The 19500-nt window shown below is 65.7% G+C and overlaps 5 protein-coding genes across 12 annotated transcripts; 2 read left to right on the top strand and 3 right to left on the bottom strand.

Annotated features, from left to right (window-relative positions):
• Positions 1 to 6: 6 nt before the first annotated feature.
• RAB24 (RAB24, member RAS oncogene family) lies at positions 7 to 2200 on the bottom strand. Its single transcript, NM_001277713.2, has 8 exons — positions 2070 to 2200; positions 1610 to 1678; positions 1441 to 1519; positions 1289 to 1356; positions 1088 to 1187; positions 758 to 808; positions 605 to 667; positions 7 to 410 (listed from the first exon to the last, which is right to left on the bottom strand). The coding sequence occupies exons 1-8, from the start codon at positions 2184 to 2186 to the stop codon at positions 346 to 348; spliced, it is 612 nt and encodes a 203-aa protein (NP_001264642.1). The 5' UTR covers positions 2187 to 2200; the 3' UTR covers positions 7 to 345.
• A 105-nt stretch (positions 2201 to 2305) lies between these two features.
• Positions 2306 to 4101, top strand: PRELID1 (PRELI domain containing 1). The gene is made up of 5 exons (NM_204972.3): positions 2306 to 2492; positions 2673 to 2898; positions 2975 to 3088; positions 3307 to 3385; positions 3825 to 4101. The coding sequence occupies exons 1-5, from the start codon at positions 2401 to 2403 to the stop codon at positions 3959 to 3961; spliced, it is 648 nt and encodes a 215-aa protein (NP_990303.2). The 5' UTR covers positions 2306 to 2400; the 3' UTR covers positions 3962 to 4101.
• Positions 4102 to 4198: 97 nt separating this feature from the next.
• LOC101751218 (MAX dimerization protein 3) lies at positions 4199 to 5518 on the bottom strand. Of its 3 annotated transcripts, none has more exons than XM_015293860.4 (5): positions 5338 to 5518; positions 5233 to 5262; positions 5044 to 5158; positions 4779 to 4950; positions 4199 to 4707 (listed from the first exon to the last, which is right to left on the bottom strand). In XM_015293860.4, exons 1-5 carry the CDS (start codon positions 5496 to 5498, stop codon positions 4598 to 4600), a joined length of 588 nt encoding a protein of 195 aa, XP_015149346.2. In that variant the 5' UTR covers positions 5499 to 5518; the 3' UTR covers positions 4199 to 4597. The 3 variants fall into 3 exon arrangements, with proteins under 3 accessions (XP_015149346.2, XP_015149348.2, XP_015149347.2); XM_015293862.4 differs by having other exon boundaries at positions 5389 to 5518; XM_015293861.4 differs by lacking the exon at positions 5233 to 5262.
• A 518-nt stretch (positions 5519 to 6036) lies between these two features.
• Positions 6037 to 9744, bottom strand: MXD3 (MAX dimerization protein 3). 3 transcript variants are annotated; one of them, XM_015293858.4, is made up of 13 exons: positions 9632 to 9744; positions 8840 to 8980; positions 8636 to 8773; positions 8343 to 8545; positions 8179 to 8268; positions 8006 to 8095; positions 7816 to 7917; positions 7515 to 7745; positions 7283 to 7401; positions 7099 to 7212; positions 6798 to 6896; positions 6575 to 6690; positions 6037 to 6497 (listed from the first exon to the last, which is right to left on the bottom strand). In XM_015293858.4, exons 1-13 carry the CDS (start codon positions 9671 to 9673, stop codon positions 6372 to 6374), a joined length of 1611 nt encoding a protein of 536 aa, XP_015149344.3. In that variant the 5' UTR covers positions 9674 to 9744; the 3' UTR covers positions 6037 to 6371. The 3 variants fall into 3 exon arrangements, with proteins under 3 accessions (XP_015149344.3, XP_015149345.3, XP_040503228.1); XM_015293859.4 differs by having other exon boundaries at positions 6575 to 6687; XM_040647294.2 differs by having other exon boundaries at positions 8840 to 8953.
• Positions 9660 to 19442, top strand: FAM193B (family with sequence similarity 193 member B). 4 transcript variants are annotated; one of them, XM_004944886.5, is made up of 10 exons: positions 9660 to 11042; positions 12588 to 12827; positions 13485 to 13707; positions 14039 to 14248; positions 14683 to 15097; positions 16079 to 16274; positions 16906 to 17142; positions 17664 to 18681; positions 18873 to 18948; positions 19058 to 19442. In XM_004944886.5, the coding sequence occupies exons 1-10, from the start codon at positions 10749 to 10751 to the stop codon at positions 19152 to 19154; spliced, it is 3006 nt and encodes a 1001-aa protein (XP_004944943.3). In that variant the 5' UTR covers positions 9660 to 10748; the 3' UTR covers positions 19155 to 19442. The 4 variants fall into 4 exon arrangements, with proteins under 4 accessions (XP_004944943.3, XP_025010689.2, XP_414539.6 ...); XM_025154921.3 differs by having other exon boundaries at positions 14039 to 14263; XM_046900432.1 differs by having other exon boundaries at positions 10985 to 12472; positions 14039 to 14263.
• The last annotated feature ends 58 nt before the right edge of the window (positions 19443 to 19500 follow it).

Raw genomic sequence — 19500 nt, 5'->3', positions numbered from 1 at the left:
CCAATGTCAGACCACAATGCATTTTATTTACATTGTACACCTTGATAGGAGATGCTTAAATAATCCGCAAAGAATCGGGCGATATCTCCAAGAGAATAAGTTAAAGGGTGCTGCCGGCTCTCTGCCAACGGGCAGCAGGGGCACCTCGGTGGGCGCCTGCGGCTCCCAGCACCGCGCAGCTCCACGCGCTGAGGTCAGGGAGCAGAGCGATCCACGGGGCTGCGCTTCCCTTGCGTGCCGCAGACGGCTCTCACACAGCTAAAATACAGCAGGTAAAAAACAGACGGAGTCCAAAGAGCGGCGGGCGGGCGGCCCGCACCGGCACTTCCCTTTTGGCTGAAGGTCTCAGTGGTGGCAGCAGCTGTACAAGTAGGAACTGCTTTTCTGGCCCAGGTCAACGCCTTTCTCCTCTGGAAGAGAATAGGGCAGGAGGCTGCTGAGAGATCCGTGCGGCGATGCTGAGTGTGGCCCACCCAAAAGCCCAGACAGAACGTCCTTCCCAGCAGAGCTCACAGAGACAGCAGGGGGAGAAAGGGGTCTGTGAGCCCCCCAAGCGTTCGTTCCCCAAACCTTCCGTGTGGGCCCCCCAGCAGCAGCTGCTCACCTGTCATTTCCTGGAAGGCAGTGAAGTGGACGTAGTCCTCGGCCACCTTCTGGAACAGCTCATCTGCGGGGATCGAGGGGAGCGTGGCTGCCCACAGTGCCCCACATCCACACACAGCCGCTCACGGCACCGCTATGGCATGGTGCTACTCACCCACATTCTGTCCAGTCTTGCTGGAAGTCTCAAACAGCTCTGCCTTCACCTCTGAAATGAGGGCCCAGATCAGCTGTTGCTGTGGGCACAGCACGTGCCCCCAGCTCAGCTGTCACCGGGGCCACCCCTCAGCTGTGGCTGCTGCCAGTGCACTGGCAGGTGCCCAGGACACAACTGTGCGCTGCTCCGGGCTCAGCTGGGACACACCGTGCTGGGGAGGCTCCTGGCAGAGCCAAAGCCCCGTTGCCCAGGGAGCCCCCGCACCCCCCCAGAGAGGGGCAGATGCAGCAGCCGGGCCCTGTGGGATCTGGGCGCTGGGAAAGGCCCTACCATCGGCATAGTCCTGCACGTCGTGGAAGTCAACGTCTCGCTTCCTCCGGTCCTCCTCCAGCAAGTCACTCTTGGTGCCACACAGGTAGATTCGGCAGCCCTACGAGGGCAGCAGGCACTGCAACCACTCCGTGTCCCCAACCCCTCCGTGAGCCCCCACCCAAAAAACAACCCCAACACACAGCTCGTCCTCAGCGTTACCTCCTCGCAGTTTTGCAGCTCGTTCACCCAGAACTTGGCGCGCTGGAAGCTGCTGCTGTTGGTGAGGTCTGGGAGAGAAGTGTCAGGCCCTGCCCCAGGCCCCCGTGTCCTCCCCAGACCCACTGCCACCGTCACCAACCCCGAGCCCTCACCGTAGCAGACGATGGCAGCTCGCGCCCCGCGGTAATAGATGCGGCTCATGGCCTCGTAGCGCTCGGAGCCCGCCGTGTCCTGGGGGAACGTGGGGGAGCAGTCAGCAGTGGGGGGGGGGGGGGGGGGTCGGGGGGGGAGCGGGGATGGTGCTCTGAGCTCAGCGCTCACCCAGATCCCCAGCGTCACCGTCTGCTCCCCCACGGACAGCACCTTCGCCACGAATGCAGCCCCGATCGTCTGCAAAGGAAGCGGTGGAGGTACGGTGGGGCCAAGGGGGGGCACAGAGGGGTCTGAAATGGGGACACGGGGGAGCCCACGAGCTGGGGATGTTATGGGACACGAGGAGGCCGGCACAGAGGCATGGGGGACATTCGGCCGACGGATGTGCGGGAGACGCTCCGGGGACGGCAGGGCGACATGGGGGATATGGGGGTATAGAGAGGAGCGTGGGGAGAGCGGAGCCGTGGGGACACCGCGGGGACCCAACCCAGGGGGAACGGCCCGGGGACACGGAGGGGAAGAGGGGGGACGGGAGCGCACGGCGGGGAGGCCCTGGGACACCCGACCCGGGGACCACCGGGGGACGCGGAGGGGACCGTCGGGCCGCAGCCGCCCCGCGGATCCTCACGTTCTGGTAGGGCCCGGCGCGGAAGCGGCGGTGCACGCAGCGCTCCACCAGGCTGCTCTTGCCCACGCCCTCCTGGCCCAGCAGCACCACTTTGGCGTCCACCCGCCGCCCGCTCATCCTCGCGCCGCGCCGGGGCGGGGCGGGGCCGACGCGGCGGAAGCGGCGGCGTGAGGGGGCGGGGCTTACGACGGAAGTACGTGCGGGGCGGGGCTCGCAGCGGAAGTGCGTGCGAGAGAGGCGGAAGTGCGCGGCGAGGGTAGGGGCCGCATGGCGGCCGCCCAGCAGGCGCGGGCCGGAACGGGCGCGGCGGCGCGGCCCTGAGCCCGAGCCCATGGGGAAGTACTGCGCCAGCCTGGGCGTCCTCAAAGGGCCCTGGGACCAGGTCTTCGCCGCCTTCTGGCAGCGCTACCCCAACCCCTACAGGTGTGCCGCAGCCCCCGGAGGTCCTCCTCCATCCCCCAGAGGAATCGTTGCCCCACGGTCCCGCAGGCCCAGCGCCCTCCGCTCTCCCCAGCGGGTCCCGAGGTGCCGCCTCCGGCGCCCGGCGGGGCCCACGTAGCCGGGAGCGGGCTGTGACCGTCGTTTCCCCTCTCTCCGTTTCAGCAAACATGTCCTGACCGAGGACATCGTGCACCGGGAGGTGACGGCGGACCACAAGCTGCTCTCCCGGCGGCTCCTGACCAAGACCAACCGCATGCCGCGCTGGGCCGAACGCTTCTTCCCGGCCAACGTCGCCCACTCCGTCTACATCCTGGAGGACTCAATCGTGGACCCCAAGAACCGAACCATGACCACGTTCACCTGGAACATCAATCACGCGCGCCTGATGGTGGGTGTAGGTGGGTGGGTGGATGGGTGTGGGCGGCCCCTGGGCAGTGCTCACCGCTGTGCTGTGCTCTCTGCAGGCCGTGGAGGAGCGCTGCATCTATCGGGTGAACCCTGAGAACAGCAACTGGACCGAAGTGAAGCGCGAGGCCTGGGTCTCCTCCAGCCTCTTTGGCGTCTCACGGGCAGTCCAGGTGAGTGTTGCATGGAGTCCCTGCTGTGCCATCTCTTTCAAGAGCTCAGTCGCTGCTGTACGCGTACCCTGTGCTGGTTTTCCCCCTTTCCCCATCGCTTTCCAACCTTTGTGAACTCTTGGGGAGTCCAGAGTCACCAAATATTTGGGGTTGCTCAGCCTGGGACGGAGCACAAGGAAGGATCACTGGTTGCGCCTGCATAAATTTTTCTGTTGCAGGAGTTTGGTCTGGCCAGGTTCAAAAGCAACGTGACCAAGAGTACTAAAGGATTTGAATACGTGCTAGCAAGAATGCAAGGTAAACAGCTGAGGGTAGGCTAGGGCTGAACAGGACAATCTCTGGGAGATGCAGGTCATGCTGGCATCTCTCCAGTCCATGCACAGGCCCCAGCCTGAGCTAAATGGACTGTGACATCCTTGCCCCTTGCCTTTGCCCTCACAAGCACAACTGCTCTTCCGGAGTGGAGCTGCCAGGCAGTGCAGCCAGGCCCGGGCTGTGTTGTAGGGAGGCTGAGGAGGGGTGGAGCATAGGCAGGAGGGGAAGCAGAGCAGCAGTTGTCACGTGCCTGGAACTCACTGGGACGTGCTGTGATGCATGTGGGTTGGGAACACGGTTGGGAACACAGGGCTGGGCTTCCCCTGTGTGGAGGAGGAGGCCGAGCACGGCTCACCCAGCTTCTTTCAGCTGGGGCAGGGCAGGGGCAACTGGGGTCGGGTCAACAACTCGTGTGTTTCAGGAGAAGCTCCATCTAAAACCCTGGTGGAGACAGCGAAGGAAGCAACTGAGAAAGCAAAGGAGACAGCTCTGGCTGCTACAGAAAAAGCCAAGGACCTGGCGACCAAGGCAGCCACCAAGAAAAAGCAGTTCGTGTGAGGAGCTGGACACAGGCAAGAGCTGGGCTACACCAGAACAGATAGGAGTCTCCTTAGATTTTATATTTTTAACTGTAAAAGTCTGACAATCAGCTGCTGTTAGATCCTAAGATGTAATTATCATTAAAGAGTCGACTTCCACCTCTGACTTGGCTGAGGGCTGGGCTGTTAGGGCAGAGCTCTGGGGGATGGATGCAGGTGGTGAGTCCTGCCGGCCGCAGGCAGGAAGCAGACGCAGTTTAACCAAATGCCTTTACTGCAATAATAGTGTCGGTATATACAAGAGAGAGGAGTCAAGGTGGTGGTGGGAGCGTGAAGCATTGCTCAATGTGCTCACTTCCCCTTCCGGGCTCCAGCAGGGCTAGCCTGTAGCTGCATCTGGGGGAGTGGGCGGGGGGTGGGCACTGCCCTGTGTCCACTGTACACAACCCTGGCGCATCCCCACTGGGGCCAGGCTGTCTGCCAGCGCCTCTTCCGCTCCCAGCGGTGCTTTACTGTGCAGAGCGGGGCCGGGAGCCACGCGCCCAGCGCTGCGTTCAGCTCTACTCAGCCGCCCGGGGTAGGGATGCACCAGGCACCCGATGCCCCCCCACAGCCCTGGGCCGACGTGGCAGCGTGTCCTGAGGGGACAGCGCTGTCAGGACCAGGGGCCGCGGGGGCTGGAGTAGCTGTGGTCTTTGCCGGTGCTGAAGCCAACCAGCGGCTCCGCACCGAGCCCCGCGCCCTCCACGTCGATCTCGGCCTCCTCTGTGCAGAGGGGCAGGGGTCAGCGCCCAGCGGCCGCCCCGTGCCCCCCTACTCCCCGCCCCCATACTGACCTCCGTCAGAGCCCGACTGCTCTGAGAGCTGTGACGAGTCCAGGCTGTCGGCGCGGCTCCGCTCGGCCCCGCAGGGGCTCAGCAGCTGCTCCAGCCGCTGCCGCAGGCTCTGCTGCCGGCTCCGCAGGCGGTCCTTCACCCGGCGCGCCCTCACCTCCTGCTCCTGCAGCCGCTGCGGGACCCGGCGGGCGGTCAGGGCCGAGGGAGAGCGGATGGATACGGACCCCCCCCCCCCCGCCTTCCACCACCGCTGGGCCGAGCTCACCTGGATGTGCAGTCGAGCGCGGTGCAGGAGGCTCAGCGTGGTGGGCCGGGCCGGCCCCGTTCCCAGCGGCACCTGCTGCTTCAGCTGCTCCAGGCAGCGCCGGAGCTGCGCCCGCCTGCGGCCGGGACGGCGGTCAGCACAACGGGGCACGGCACGGCCCCGCGCCCCGCTCCGCTCCCCCGCCGGTACCTGTGCTTCTCCAGCGCGTTGTGCACCGACCTGCGGGAGCGCGCGGGCCGTCAGCACCGGGACCGGCACCGGGAGGCGGTGACGCTCCCCCCGCCCGCCGCTCACCTGCCGCCGCCCCCGGCCTGGCGGGGCCGCGCGGGGCACGGCGAGGCGTACCCGTGTTCGGCCTCCGCCAGACACGGGGGGATCCGGTCGCGCCGCTCCCTCCGCTCCAGGAACTCGGCCGCCTGCAGCAGCACCTGGATGCTGGAGGCCGCGCGCTCCATGGCTGCGGGCGCCGCGGGAGGTGGCGGCGGGGCCGGGCCGGGCGACGGGAGCGCCCATTGGCCGCGCGCGGCCCCGCGGGGCTGACGTCGGCGCGCCGGGGAAACAACTTCGGGCGGGAAAGCTCGTGCTTCAAATTTGAATCGGAGCGGGGCGGGGCCACGCCCACTTCCTGCAAACCACGCCCCTCCGCGGTCGGCCACGCCCACTTGCGGCCAGGCCACGCCCCGTCGCAGCGCGCGAGTGCGCGGCTGTCACGTGCGTGCGCAGCGGGTGCGTCTGTGCGAGCGTCCGCAGCGCGTGTGCGGAACGGCACGTGCGTGTGTACAGAGCGTGCGTGTGCGCTGAACGGGCGCGGATCGCACGTGCGTGCGTGCACGTGGACGCACGGGGCGGCGGGCACAGCCGTGCCCCTTGGTGTGCGGTGCGCGCCCCTGGCCGCACCTGCGGGCCCGGTACCCACGTGCACTCATACCTCAGCTGCTGTGCTACGTGTGCTCCCCCCCAGCCCAGCGCAGCGCTCAGCCCGGCCCACGCGGCTCAGTTCCATCTCTTTATTAAGATCCCTCCGGTGTCGGAGCCCCCCCAGGCCCGGCCCACGTCGGCCCCCGGGCAGCGCCGTCACGTGAGGGCTGTTTGCGCCCTTCTCAGAACAGTCCTCGGGGAGGGGAGACTCTGCCCTGGGCCCAACAGCAGCCAAAGTTCACCTGCAAAAACACAACGAAGCAAAACCGCAACAAGGCACGTTTCCAGCCCTGGGGATGGGGCAGCGCCAGGCTCTGCGGGCACGGGGCGAGCGGTCCTGCGCCCACCCGGCCCCACGGGTACAGGGTCTGCCCAGCAGCCCCATAGCCACGTCCCGCAGCCAGGACCCCTCAGCGGGTGCGGGTACGCCAGGACGAGAGGTGCGTGGCGTGGCAGTGCGTGCAGACACGCACAGGTCTGGGCTGGCCGTAGTGCGGCAGCGCAGCGGTGTGCGGTGAGCAGCGGGCGCAGAAGATCTGCAGGGAGAGAGCGGCACCGAGTAGAACCACGGCTCCTGGAGCCCCGCACCCGGCCCAGCCCCCCCCCCCCGTACCTTCCCACAGCTGCGGCAGTGGTGGCGGCGGCGCAGCAGGGTGAAGGGAGCACGGCAGGCAGAGCAGTGGCTGCAGGTGCTGTCCGGCACCCACTCGGGCCGGCTGCGCGCTCCTGCTGGGAGAATGTGAAGGGGAAACAACGGGGGGGTCACCAGGGGTCCCCGCCCCGGTCAGAGCAGAGCCACCCGGCTGGCATCACCCTGCAGCTCCACCGCCCCTTACCTGCCCTCCGGAGCCCAGTGGCATCTCTGGGGCTGGGGCACAGGGGGCAGTCAGCCACGTGGGGCACATCACCCGCACACAGGTCACCGTCCTCATTCTCTGCAGGGACAAAGGTATTTATCTGGCTGAACTGGGGCAGGGCTCAGCCCCACGGGTGTCCCCGCGGATGGGACGTGTGGCACGCCCTGGCTGCCAGCATCCCCAGCTGGGCACTGTGGCTACACTGTCCCCACGCAGCTGTCACAGCCCCATCTCCCTGGGGACAGGAGGAGCCGTGCCCCGTGCCAGCCCTGTTACGCACTACTGCCGCCTGTCTCCTCTGAGGTTTCTGCTGGTGAGGCCACGATCTTGAAGACGGTTTTCAGGATGCTGCGCAGATCGCTGGCAAAGTTGGTCTGGAGCTGATCAGCCACCCCTGCGTGGGGATGTGAGCTCAGGGCACTGCGGGAGCGTGGGGTCTGCAGGGGGACGCAGCACTCACTCACCGGAGATGCAGACGAAGAGGGTGTGCAGCATGTCTCTGGTGCTGCTGTAGTGGGCACGCAGCTCTGAGCAGCGGGGACCCGGTGTGGCCTCCAGCCATGGCCCCGGGGGGTGCTGGGGGCTGTGTGTGGGGAGGTGATGGTCACCCACCGGGTGGAACAAAAAAGCCCTGTCCCACCAGGCAGGGATTGGCCACCTCATCCCCGCTCCCTCCCCAAGCAGACCGCCACGTGCCTCTCTGTGCATGGGTTGTCCACTGCACCCAACCTCCCCATCAAACTGTGGTGTGCGGGGGTGGTGTGGGGACTCTCCAGGAGACCCCATGGAGTATGGGGGGCCACTCTGGGCACCGCTTCCCCCCACGCTGGTGGGGTGACTGAGCTGCAGGGATCCTCTGCTTCAGCTGCACAAAGGCTCCTCTCCAGCAGGCACAGCTCCTCTGCTGACAGCACCCGCAGCAGATCCCTGCAGGAAGGGAACGGTGTGACCACACGTCACCCCCACATTGCTGCCCCCCACACTGCTGCCCACATACCTGATCTTCATCAGCAGGTTGTAGAAGGGGCTGAACACCCGCGACATCTGCTCAGGGCTGCGCTCCAGGCTGAGGGGACCCTCGGGGTAGATGAGGAGACCACTGCAAGGGGACAGCGTGGAACACACGGTTGTGGGATCAGCGCAGGGCACCCCTGGGCACTCCTGGTGGGGCAGGGGGTTGCACACACCTGATGATAGCCAGGCGAGGGATGGTGAACATCAGCAGCGGTTCATAGCCATCAATCATCTCCTGGGTCAGGTAGCCCAAGCGCAGGGCTCTGGGGGGCACACAGCCTTACAGTGGGGCTGGGGTGATGCCAGGAGGATGCCCCATGCCCTCCCCAGCACACCGTGTCCCCACCTCTCCACTGTCTCACAGAAGAGCACAATGATCTCCTGCTGCCTGTAGATCTCATCAGGGGATTTCACTGCCACCAGCGAGGACACGTAGCTGTGGAGTTGGGGGACAGTGAGGTGCCACTGGACCCCACTGAGCCCCCACAGCCCCAACGCCCAGTCCCCCACCTGAGCTCAAACTCGGCAAACAGACGATCAAACTGCATGAGTGCAGCCCGCACGGGCTCAGAGTAGGTGCCGGGCTGGCTCAGGCTCTGCTCCCGCAGCAGTGCCCGCACCAGCTCCAGGCTGCACAGCAGGCTCCTGGCGCGCGGTCTCAGCTGTGCCCCCTCCGCCTCCTCCACCTCGAGGAAGCTCCCTGCCAGAAGGCACTGCCGGGACCAGGGGTGCGTCAGGAACCGGGACCAGGGGACAGAGCCTGCAGCTCACCCCCAGCCTGTCGTCCCCTTCTCAGGGCTGACCTCGGCAGCAAACAGCATGTGGTTCCCCAGGTTGTCCACCAAAAGCTCCTCGGGGAACTTGACGAGGTAATCACGGCTGTGCCTCTGCGTGGGAATGCACTCCTCCATGATGCGCTCAATGACGGCCAGCAGCTGAGCCTGGTGGGGACAGGGATGTCACCGCGGCCACCCCAAGAGCCACGCGCTGAGGTCACTGTGCCGTACCTGGCTGAGGTGGAGCTGGTTGAGGAGCACCAGGTACTGCTGCGGGTCCAGCTCAGCATCCAGCCCATTGATGTCGGCCACCACGCGCGTCACTCGCTCGTCGGCAAAGAAGAACTGCGAGAGCAGCCGGGGGTCGGAGCGCTGCGGGCAGGGAGGACGAGCAATGGGGCAATGGGGCTGACACACAGCGGGGCCCCACATGGAGCCACCCCGCTGTCCCCACCCATGCCTCAGTTTTTCCAGAGCAGAGCAGGACGAACAAGCTCGCCCTCATCCCGGCAGTGTGGGCACAGATCCGTGCACGGCTGTAAACACGGCAGCGGGTGAAAGGTCTGCGGGAAGGCTGCGGGTAGCTCAGGGGCACCGGCAATTCACCCCCGCCCCGCTGCTCCCCAGGACTCTCCCGCGGTGGTCGGGGCTGCGGGCCGGGGTTGCCGAGGATCGGTCCCAGCGATCCGGGGCGGTCCCGGAGCTGCCCGATCCTGTCGGGCTCACGCGGCACCGTCACACCGTGAGTCACCGGCCGGGCCCGCGGAACCGCTTCCTCCTCCCGCCCTGCTCCGGGACGGCCCGGCTCTGCTTCGCTCCCTGTGAGCGCCCGAGCCCCGCCACCCATCCCCGGTACCCCCGGGACCGCTCCGCACCGGAGGGCTCCGCCCACCCCCGCCCATTCTCGGTGCCAGGTGCCCACCGGCAGCAGCGCGTGGGCAGCGGAGCTCCGGGTGTGGCGGCCGCCCCGTCGGGGCTGCTCGTGCCGTACCGGGAACGGGGAACAGCCGCCGCCGCTCTCACCTTGGGCCGACGCAGCCATCTCCGGAGGGCGGCGGGCAGCATGGCGCGACCAGGAGTTCTACCGCCGCCCGGATCCCCGCGCCCGCCGCTCGCCAACGGGGCGGGCCGGCACCGGGCACCGCCCGGGGGCGGGTCGGGGCGGTGTCTGCCCACCTCCGGGGCCGCGGTCGCCGGAACCCGGCGGGCCGGTCCCTGCCCTCGGCGGAACCCGGGGACTGCCCGGTGCGGGGAGGCGGTCGCCACCCGACGGACCGGTTTCTCGCTGCTTTCTCACCGAGGGCGGATCCCCGTCGGGCAGGGCGCGGTGCCCGGTGTGCCCCGTGTGGGTGCTCCGCTCCCGCTTCCCTTCCCCCTCGGTCCCCGGGGCTCCGTCGGTGCCGGCCCAGCTGCTATCCACGGGGCGCAGCGAGGCCCTCCGTGGGACGGTTCCCGGTTCCCGGCTGCGACACAGCAGATGGCTGCTCCCACACGGTGTTGCAGACGCCGAAAATTCAAACGTCTGAAAGCCAGACCGGGGCGATTCACGGGCAAAAAATCCGCTCCGTTCTGTCAGCTGCACCTCGGGGCGGAGGACGTCCCTGAGTCACGGCCGCTCCCCGGGGCCGGCGGGGCTCGGCTCGGCGGCGGCTGTGTCGGTGCCGAGAGCCGGGAGTTTGTGGCCGCGGTGCGCCACGGCGCTGGGGGCAGCCCGGGGCTGCGGGACGTGGGCTGGGAGAACGGCCACGCCGGGCTCGGGGCTCCCCCTGCACGGGGTTCTGCGGCCTCTGCGTTGCTGAGCGCTGCGCGGTCGGGATGCTGCCGAGGGATGGGGGTAGCGCTGTTATCCCGGGAATGGGGCGCGGAGGGGCTGCGAACCCACTCGTGTCGCGCACCGCGAGGAAAACCCGCACGGCTGAGATGCGCCGAGTGAGCCGGATCGGGGGATCAGCGGATCGGCAGCCTGCGGGTGCGAAGCCGCGCGCCCAGCGCCGAGGATCGCGCCGCGCTGCCGCCCCCGGAGCACCCCACGCGTGGGCGCGGCGCGGCGCTGGGACCCGGGGGAGCCTCCGCGCGCGGCCGCCGAGCCACCTCCGGCCGCCAGGGGGCGCCTTAACGCGCGGCGCCGCCCGCTCCGAAGATGGCGGCGGCGGCTTCGCCTCGCCGGGCCGCCCCCCGGGCAGGGGCCGGACGGGCCGCGCCGCCATATTGGCTGTTGTCCTGTCTGCGGCGGGCCGCGCTCGCCATGACTCGCAGGCGGAACAAGGTGGCGGCGGCCGGAGGCGCCGCGAACCGCCGAGAACGTCCCGGAGGGGCCGCCGGTCCTCCTCCCGCCCCTCCGCCGCCGCCTCCCCCGCCGCCGGAGCCGCCCGCCCCGCCCGAGGCGGTGGTAGCGGCGGGCGGCGGCGCGGAGCCGGGCAGAGCCGCCCCTCAGGTACCGGGACGGCCGCGCGGCGCTGCGGGGCGGTCGGCGGGTGCGGGGCCCGGGCGGGAGGGCCTCGCGGTGGGGCCGTCCGGCGCCGCGCCGTCCCCGGGCTCGCTCTCCGGGCCTGGGGCTGCGGCCGCGGCGCTGCGCGGGTTGCGACGGGCGGGCAGGGCCCCGTCCGCGTGGGGCGCGGGGATGGGAGCGGCCCGGCGGGTGGCTCCGTGCCGGGCTCCCACCGGCGTGTGCGGGCGGGGGGGCGCGGCCCTCATCCCGCGGCGGCGGGGGAATTGCCGCGGTGGGGTCTGGGAGCCCGTCTGCCGCCGCCGCCGCTCGCCTGGAGCCGCGGGAGGGTGGGCGGCTCCGGCAGCCCCGCGCCCCTCGCCGCATCCCCGCCGCTCCGCTCGGGAGGAGCCCCGCGTGCCTTCTGCAGGGCACGGCCCGGCGCGGCGCGATGCGGTCTCTCCCCCGGGTGCTACGGAGCGCCGCGGGGACGCGCGCCCGGGCCCCGGCGGGAGGTCCAGCCCCGCCGCAGGTGAGCGGAGCGGCGGCTGGGCGGGCTGCGGGCTGCTGCGTGGCGCCCGTCCGTCCCCGCGGTGCCCGGCCGCGGAGCGCGCTGCGGGGAGCCTGGGGCGCAGCTCCCCCCTCCGCCTGCATGCGCCGGGTGTGCTGGGAAACGCCGTCCCAGCGCGGAGCGGCGGCTGCACGCCCTCTCTCGCCGAAACACGGGGTGGCTGCAGAGCCCCCCAGGCCGCGGCTGCCCCGCCGGGCAGGGGAGCTGCGTGCCCCCCGCGCTCTCCTTGGCCTCTGACCTTTGCTTCACCTTGAGCCTGGGAGACACCATCTGTTTCACGGCAGCAGTTACATATGTGCTCATTGTTGCGGGGCCCACCGCGGTGGCAGACAATGGGGGCTCCCGTGCCGCGCTGGGCTCATGCTGGCTGCAGGGCCTCCGGTGAGCTGCGGGTCGTGGCCCGGTGCGTGCCGTGGTGTTGTGCTGCGAGCCCTGGCCCTGCTGCTCTGTATGGGGAGAGCACCGGGGGCTGCACCCCACCCTGGTGCATCTGTGCTGCCGGCTGCACAGAACAAAGAGGCGGGCGGGAGGGCCTGGGATGTGTGAGTGTTGTCGTGGGGTTCTGCAATGAATGAGTAGGGAGCACCGTGGCTGACGGCCCCCGTGCCAACCCTGCCTGGTGACATGCGTGGGTTGCGCTTTGCTCTAGGGGTCCTTTTGGTGCTGCCGTACCTCAGGTGCAGTGGGAGTTGCTGGTGGTCTCACAGGCTGGTGTGGTGCTGGCTGGTGGTAGGATGGCTCTTTAGCATAGCACGGTCCTCCCAAGGGTCTGGAATACCCACAGCTGACACATCCCGGGCTGGCAGCAGGTGGGCAGCCCAAGGCAGCTCTGTTTTACTGGGAGAAGGTGCAGACCCACACGCAGCCTGTAAGAAACGTTCTGGTTTGTAGTCAGCATCCTGAAGTCTTTCATGGACCTGCGCTGACCTGATGCCCTGTGGCAGGTCCTTTGGGTGACTTGTGGCCTGTGTGTCCCACTGCAGGTGCTGCCCACCACCAACCAGTCCGTGCAGACGTGCTGCCTGCTCTGCCACCGTGAGCGCAAGGACTGGGGAGGCCCGTCCCACAATGGGCTGGTTTCTCCGGGTGAGAGGCTGCCACCAGACTTCGTGCCAACGCTCGTGCAGAACCTCCTGGGAGAAATGCCACTGTGGATCTGCCAGAGCTGCCGGAAGAGCGTGGAGGAGGAAGAGCGGCGAGCAGTGCAGGAGCAGGCCCTGGCGGTACATGGCTGGGGAGCAGTGGCTGGGAGGGCTGGGGCTCCCAGGAGTGTGGCCTTGCAGTGCTGATTGTCCTGTGGCGTGTGCTGGGTCTTCAGGTCCCTTCCTCGCTCCGACCTCAGCTCCTCGGGTGTTGCTCAGAAGGGAAAGGGGATGATGCAGAGGCTTGTCTGGCAGCCTCTGCGGTGTTGGAGCTGCCTACCTGGCAGGGCTGGCAGTGCTGCTGCTTTGCCAGCCCTGCCTCAGTGTGCTTTGTGCTCCTCCTGCACTGGCCCTGTGGCAAGCTGCCCGCTGCCTGGCTCAGCTCTGTGCTGCCACGCTGGGTCTCGCCAGAGCTGCACTTCCCAAGGTGAAAGGGGCAGTGCGTGGCAGGGCAGGTGCCTGCCCCTGTGCAGAGCTCGAGGGCAAAGCAGTGACTTCCTGTGGGGCTTTAACCCTGGCCCACACTGAACACAACTGGAGCAGCACGTGACCTTTGGCATCCACCTAGCTGTGGGCTTGGGCTCTGGGAACCAGGCTGCCCCTCTGTTGGATAGAGGCAGTGAGAGGAGCAGGGGCTTAGGGTCAGTGGAGAGGGTCTCAGCCCCAACACCCTGGGGCAAGGGTCTCCTGCCTCACTCCCAACCCTGCTCCTATTTCACTCTATGTTTTCCCTGCCAGGTCTCGTTATCCCACACATCCTGCAAGTCGCAGTCTTGTGGGGGTGGTTCCCACTCCTCTTCCTCTTCCACCTCCTCCTCTTCCTCCTCGTGCCACGGGAACTCAGGGGACTGGGACCCCAGCTCTTTCTTGTCTGCTCACAAGCTCTCGGGCCTCTGGAACTCACAGCACACCAACGGGGCCACACAGGGCAGTCCCCTCGGGGTCCCCCCGGCTGCGCTAGGTGAGTTGAAGCCAGTTGTGGGATTGAGCAGAGCTTTCTCACTGGTCTCTGGCTTAGGCTGTATCCTTGCAAGCAACTAGACTGGTGGGCAGGGGCACGCAGCAGGGGGCTTCTACTGCAGCAAAGGCAGAGGGTAGTGGGACGTTGAAGCATTTTCTTTCTTTGCTGAGGTTGTTGCTCCAGCACAGTGTCAGTATGTCACGCTGCAGGCTGGGTGGAGTGGGGTGGCTGCAAGCAGAAGTGCCGTGCTGAAGGTTGCAGATCTTTTCCCCCCAGAAATGGCCATGAGACACCCAGCAATAGCCAGGCCCTAGCCTTGCTTTCCTTGCAGGTGACAAGCACCCCAGCCTGGCTCTCTCTTCAGAGTGCATCAGCCAGGCTCCTGCCACGGTGGCGGGGCTCAAGGCCTGTCCCTATGGCCATGCAACCTCCCCCGCCACTGGCAGTGCTGCCCCAGGCTCGCCTCTGCCTACCTCACTTGACTTCTGCAAGACGCTGCCGAAGCAGTTCAAAAGCATGTGCCGGAGGGCCACCCCACCAGGTGCGTGTACCAGGGGTAGGTCTGGCCTCATCTTCCTGGCCCACTGCCTTCTCTGCCCCCGTACCGTTCCCCTTGTTTTGCCCTTTTTGTCAGGGCACCTGTGGGGCAGATGAAGCTGCTGAGGCCCATTGCAAGCAGGGATGACTTCTGGCTTCTACCCTGAGTACCTGGATGGGGGGGACAGGGTTTGTCACTGTAGAAGAAACCCATGTGAATGTGCTTTCTGTTCTGCTCCCTCAGGAGCAACCCAATCCCCATGCATTGTCTTCTGGCTGAAGTTTGGTGCTGTGGTACCTCTTGGTACTAGTGGAGACCTGGGAGCTTTCTCTAGGCTGGCCTAAGCTTGAGCTGAGGGATCCATGTGCATTTGGGCTGTGGGACGTCTCTGAGTGTGACCCTGTCACCTGACTGTCTCTGCTTCTGCCTGTCTGCAGGTGAGGCCTTCCACTCCTCAGAGCATCATCAGCACTCAGACCTCACTGCTCCTCCCAACAGTCCCACTGGGCTCCCCTCCCAGCCACCAGCGCTGGTTCCCTCCAAGCAGATGCCTGCCCACCCAGGACCCTTTGGCTCCCCTCCACACGTCCCACTGGGCACCACCCCACAGGCTGCACTCTTCCCTGCGCCCAACGTACAGGCGGCAGCCCCGAAGCCAGCATCCGAGTCCCCTTCTGCTGGCACAGTCTCGCACAGCCCAGGGTCGTGCAAGAGCCCTCACCTGCCCCCTGCCAGTGTGCCGCTGCTGAAGATGCCACCTCCGCTTTCAGGCTGCACTCATCCCTGCAATGGGCATTGCAGTACTTCGCTCATCCCTCCACCTGCCCCCCACCAACTGCCCGGCACAAACAGGTGAGTGGATGAGCCCTGCGTGTTTCCAACCTCTCCTCACTGGGTGATCCCACCCCTGCCCAAGGATGAGATTTCCCCTGTGGAGGGATTGACCGCTCTAGAATGGTGGTGCAGAGAGCAGCTGTGTTTGTGGGCTGGTTCTGCTGCTGTAGACCTGTGGTCTTTAAGGGTTAAGCTCTTTTTCTCCCTACATGTCTTCTCTGTGCGGTTGTCCTTTAGTACTGTGGTGCAGAAGAGACTGCTTGCTTGCTTACTCCTCCTCCAGCTAAAAGACCCAAAGAAACCGCCTGGTCAACCTGCTGTTGGCCAACAGGACCTTTGTCAGTGAGACCTGATGGGCAGCTGAGGCACTGGGCAAAGGTTCACAAGAAGATGAAGCCTGTGGACTGGTGGTTCTGCTCGCCTGTTCCCCTGGCCCTCTTTGGGCTACCTGTGCCTTGGAAGAGAGCATGCTGAGTCGAGGGCGCTGGTTCCTCTCTGCTGATTAGCTCTCCCTGCGGAGGGCCAGACAAGTCTTGAGCTGGAGCTAGAGGAATGGTGCTGTGGGCCGTGCCCTGGCTGCCCTGTCCCCGAAGTGGGTGGTCTGTGCCTGTGGGAGTCGGGCCTGCCTGCACGTGGGGATGTCTGGCAGCTGCATGCAGTTCCAGTGTTTCTCACCTGTGCTACTTGCCACCCCCAGTGAGTACCGCTCCCTGCCCTGGGATCAGCTCGTGGCCTTGCAGGGGACATTGCTTTCTGGAACTCTGGTGGGCCAGCCTTCTGCCTGCTAGAGGTGCTGGGGGGTGAAGAGTTAGGAATGCCTTCTGTCACGGGCTCCTACGGCATTTTCCTTGCAGGAGGAGGGTGCAGGGGGCTGGGGTTTGTCTGCCCTGCCGTTCCTTTTGCTCTGGCACAGGGTGCCTCGGGAAGGGTGTTCTTATACACCTAGTGGGGTGATGTTGAGCTCCTCTGCTTGCGCTCACTTCTTGCCATTCTCCTCAGGGACCCGTCTTGCAAAGGACACAAGTTCCCAAATGGTACCAGCTGCCATCCGCCGCAGCCGTGCGAGGCAGATGAGGGGCTTGGGGAGGATGAGGACAGCAGCTCAGAGCGCAGTTCCTGCACCTCTTCTTCCACCAACCAGAAAGATGGGAAGTTCTGTGACTGCTGCTACTGTGAGTTCTTCGGCCACAATGCGGTGAGTGAGAAACCACTCTGCAGTCATCTCTGGTCTTTGTGCTCTGCTCTGTGGTATAAAGTTGGTGTGCGGAGAGCATGGAGGTGGGAGGGTCTGGCCACAGCTTTTCTCTGCCAGTATGTGTACCCCCCAGTTGAATTCCCTCCTGCCTCATCAGCCTGCTGGTGCCCTTGCTCCCACCTCACAGTGTCCTGCCTATCAATCCTTGTGGCTTCATCACAGAATTGTAGGGGTTGGAAGGGACTTCTGGAGATCATCTAGTCCAACCCCTCTGCTAAAGCAGGTTCCCTGGAGTAGGTTGCATAGTGAAGTATCTAGGTGAGTTCTCCAGTCAGAGAAGGAGACTCCGCAACCTCTGTGGGTAGCTCTGTAATCCTCAAAGGCCCCATCCACTCACTATATTCCCCCTCAGTCTTCTCTTCTCCAGGCTGAACAATCCCAGTCTGTCAGATCAGGAAGATGCTTCAGGCCTCTAATCATCTCTGTAGCTATGCTGGAAAAGAGTTCAGTAAAGGTTGTGGGCAGGAGTGTTTGGGGAGAGCAACGGGTGACTAGTGTTAGAAGCTGGGGCTGCCTGCATGTCACACTGGTTCTGGTATTTGCCAAGCTTGACAGCTCTTGCCTCCTGCAGCCACCAGCTGCTCCCACAAGCCGCAACTACGCTGAGATTCGGGAGAAGCTGCGCTCACGCCTCACCAAAAGAAAAGAGGAATTGCCACAAAAACTAGTGCACAACAGCAGCTCAGGAGAGCCCGCTGTGGACCACCGCAATGTGGATGAACTGCTGGACTATATCAACAGCACAGAGCCCAAGCCCCTGAACAGTGCCAAGGCGGCCAAGCGGGCACGGCACAAGCAGAAGAAGAAGGTGAGGCTGGGCAGAGGGAAGCACTGCTCTGTGTCCTGCCTGGCTAAGCAAGGTGGGAGCTGGGGGCAAGAGGGAGGCCTGTCGTGCTCCTCTCTTTGCGTTCTCCCACTTCTGTTTGGTTTTTTGAACTCTCTACCCTTTGCTGCCCTTCTCCTGAGTTGACACCAGTGTCTAGCTCTCTGGGGACTTCCCTGCACCTCTGCCCAAAGCATCTGGGAGGGCCAAGCTGCTCTGTTGTGTCCTGTGGCTCTGACAAGCAGTCTACCTCTGTATTGGAAAGAAGTAGTGTTGTGAAAGCTTGTGCTGTTCACTGGTGCCTCGTGCCCAGAGCGGTGTCCTCTGTGCAGAGTGGTGGCTGCTGTGGTGCCTGCGGGGGACGTGTGGCAGTTCAGGCAGTTTGGGGATTGTGAAAGACTTGGGGAAGCCACGCTGAACGCTGGCTCTTGGTTTGCTGCTTGACCAGGCTGGTGTGTGGCCTGTACATGTGTGCCTGGCTCATCTGATCTTCACTTGGGTTGCAGGAGAAGGAGAAAGCCCAGCTGGAGGCAGAGGCCCAGAAGAGGGCGGAGCGTGCCCCTGCAAACAGCCAGAACAGGGAGCCAGCTGAGGAGAAGCTGCTGGAGTGGCCAGAGCTGGAGCTGGAGCGTGTGAACAGCTTCCTCAGCAGCCGGCTGCAGGAGATCAGGAACACCATCAAGGACTCCATCCGGGCCAGTTTCAGTGTCTATGACCTCAACCTGGATGTCAATGACTTCCCCAAGAAGGCAGCCGTCTTGGAGCAGAAGAACCTGATCTCCCACCTCAATGGTTCCTCTGACCTGCAGGACATAGACCTGGCCCTCGCCCCGCTCAGCCTGGGCCCCACCAAGAGCCATGCGCTGCTGCGAGGCGAGCTGGGCCCTCGATGGGGCGATGGGCCGGGGGAGCTGCCGCTAGCCCCGACGGCCACCGAGAATGGCGTGGTGAAGCGCCTCAGTGCCGTGCCCAGCCTGTCCCGCATGATCTGGGTTCAGTCCAAGGCTGCGGACTCTGCTGTGGATGGTGGTGGGCAGAGCCCAGAGCCCAAGGAGGGACTGCAGCCCAAGGGGCCGGAGCCGCCGGAGCAGGTGCTGGCAGGGGGCCGGCAGCGGAAGAACAAGCGACAGAGCGGGCAGGTGAAGAAAGGGGACGGTGCTGTGATAGTCAGCGGCCAGGCCAGGCTGGAGAACTCTGTTGTGAAGGGGCAGGTGCTGGGAACCAAGCACCCTTCGAAGCCCAGCACCGCAGAGCCGCAGCGGGCGGGTGGCTGCACTGAGGTGGAGAGTGGCAAGGGGCAACCCTGGGGCTGCAGCACTGCCAGGCCGGAGAAGGAGAGAAGCAGCGATTGGAAAGGCCGGAGGGGAGAGGGCAAAGCTGAGCTGCCGGATCTGGTGCAGCTGCCCACCCCGGCCACCGGGGACCGGCAGCTGCCTCCCCTTGCTGCCCTGGGAGGATCCCCCCAGCCCAAGGGCAAGAACAGGAAGAACCGCAACAAAGTGGAGAAATCCAATACCTCTATCGGTGAGTGCCAGCAGCCCTGCTCTGCATGCGCTTGCTGCTGTGGGCCCTTCCCCAGCCCTCGCCCTGCCTGCTGCCACGTCCCTTCCTGTCCTGCTCTGGTGTGTGGGGGTCCCATCCCTGGCACTGTCCTGGGAGCAGCTGGGTTTTAGGGGTGTTGCCGCGTTGTGGTGACCTTGTGCTCTGCTTGCCAGATGACGTGTTCCTGCCCAAGGACTTAGACGGTGTAGAGATGGATGAAACTGACCGGGAAGTGGAGTATTTCAAGAGGTAAGGCAGCTTCTCCTGGCGGGGTGGGTGTGAGGTTACCCTGCCTGGGGTTGGGGCTGAGGTTCTGGGGGCTCTGTCGCTCACTGGGGCTCCGTTCTCTCCCGGCCAGGTTCTGTCTGGACTCTGCCAAGCAGACGCGGCAGAAGGTGGCCGTGAACTGGACCAACTTCACCCTGAAGAAAACCACTTCCAGCGCAGCGCAGTGAGGTGCGGGGCCGCCCCCCCCCCACCCTCGGCCGCTCCGCTCTCCTCACTGTGCCCCCTCACCCCCTCCCGGGGGCCCCCGGCTCTCCTCTATGGGGTCCCCCGTTACGGGGATCCCGGTGCTCTCCTGCCCCGCGGGGCCCCCGGGGTTCCACCCCGCCTCTTCCTCCCCTCCGCGGGGTCACCCCGCCCCAACCGTCCCCTCGCCCTCTCCGCCCGGCTCCCTGCGCCGCGGGGGAAGGCCTGTGCTGGACCCAATAAAGAACTTTTTAATTTTTTATTTTATTTAACCCCAGCCTCTGCTGCTTTGTTTCGCGCCCCGCGGGCGGGGCGGGGCGGAGCGAGGCG

The sequence above is a fragment of the Gallus gallus genome, chromosome 13, assembly GCF_016699485.2.
Source record: "Gallus gallus isolate bGalGal1 chromosome 13, bGalGal1.mat.broiler.GRCg7b, whole genome shotgun sequence".
NCBI lineage: Eukaryota > Metazoa > Chordata > Aves > Galliformes > Phasianidae > Gallus > Gallus gallus.
The sequence above is the reverse complement of the archived record's forward strand: the minus strand, read 5'-3'. Positions and strand labels throughout refer to the sequence as shown.